At 52.1% G+C, this 1135-nt stretch overlaps 1 protein-coding gene across 1 annotated transcript in view; it reads left to right on the top strand.

The window, feature by feature from the left end:
* The first annotated feature begins 249 nt into the window (after positions 1-249).
* LOC110285148 overlaps positions 250-1135 on the top strand; it is an 11547-nt gene continuing 10661 nt past the window's right edge. Inside the window, exons 1-3 of the mRNA XM_021151138.2 lie at positions 250-353; positions 431-478; positions 616-735. Of these exons, the coding sequence (XP_021006797.1) occupies positions 652-735 (84 nt within the window). The 5' untranslated portion in view covers positions 250-353; positions 431-478; positions 616-651. The remainder of the gene's footprint in view (positions 354-430; positions 479-615; positions 736-1135) is intronic.

Genomic DNA, 1135 nt, shown 5'->3' with positions numbered 1-1135 from the left:
GTCTAAAAAAAGGTAGATTTGGAAATGGAGTTGAGAGGTAGAATACTTGCCTAGTGAGTGAGGGGCCCCAAGTTTAATTCTCCAAATTACATTCAAAAGAAGAAAAAAAAAAGAAGAAGAAGAAGAAGGCCTAAGGAGGGCGCTGGAGAGCCTTCTGAAAGAAGCCGGGCTCAGCCGGCTCAGGGTGGAGGTTGAGAGCGAAGGCAAGGGCGGTGAGCCCGCGAGCTCATCTTCTGTTATGAACGCTGACATGGCAACCTCTCTCAGACCCCAAGGAGACCCATGGCCCCACATTTCTTTTGGAGAGACCCAAGAGCCTTCGCCTACTTCAGCCAGGCACTCTGGAGCCTCAGGTAGATGATGTGGGATGAGGGGAACAGGGGAAGATGAATATGCCACTACTGACCCATGCCCCATGCTGTGCCCACAGGAACAACGCTTCACCTTTGACAGAGTGCTGGGCCCCGGCGCTGCTCAGGTAGGGGTTCTAAGAAAGGGACGGGGGAGGGGAGGAGAATGGGAGCTCTCAGGCCTCTGCAACGTGGGATTCTGAGTGATCCAGTCTTGATTGCTCAGGGCAACACACAGAGGGATGTGCCTGTGTGTTCCTTACAGGAAGCAGAGCAGGAGCTATTGACACAAGTCCAACCCATGCTGGCCTCTGTGGGACAAGGGTATAATACAACCCTCCTGCTTCAGGGCCAGGAAACAGAGGCACCCAGGTTTGTGCCACAGGTAAGGACCCACCAGCACACGGGGATCCTGATGTTCAAGTATTATTTGGGAAATCTTTGCCTGCTCACTCCAGCCAGACTAGGGACAGCTTAGATGCCACTGTGGTCATTTTGAAGGACATTTTACCAAGGCTACTTCATGCAGTGGAGAAGACAAGATGGAAAGCCTGTCTCATGGATGAGTGAACCTGGGAGAAGCTGCACCACAGATCAGATCCCTAGGAGCTATAACATCTACACTTCTTGTAACACCACAGATACCACACTTGAAAGCTTTACTACCAAGGTTTCATTAAAAATATCCCCATGAAGCCGGGCGTGGTGGCGCACGCCTTTAATCCCAGCACTCGGGAGGCAGAGGCAGGCGGATTTCTGAGTTCGAGGCCAGCCTGGTCTACAAA

The sequence above is a fragment of the Mus caroli genome, chromosome 18 (genome assembly GCF_900094665.2).
Source record: "Mus caroli chromosome 18, CAROLI_EIJ_v1.1, whole genome shotgun sequence".
NCBI lineage: Eukaryota > Metazoa > Chordata > Mammalia > Rodentia > Muridae > Mus > Mus caroli.
The sequence above is the reverse complement of the archived record's forward strand: the minus strand, read 5'-3'. Positions and strand labels throughout refer to the sequence as shown.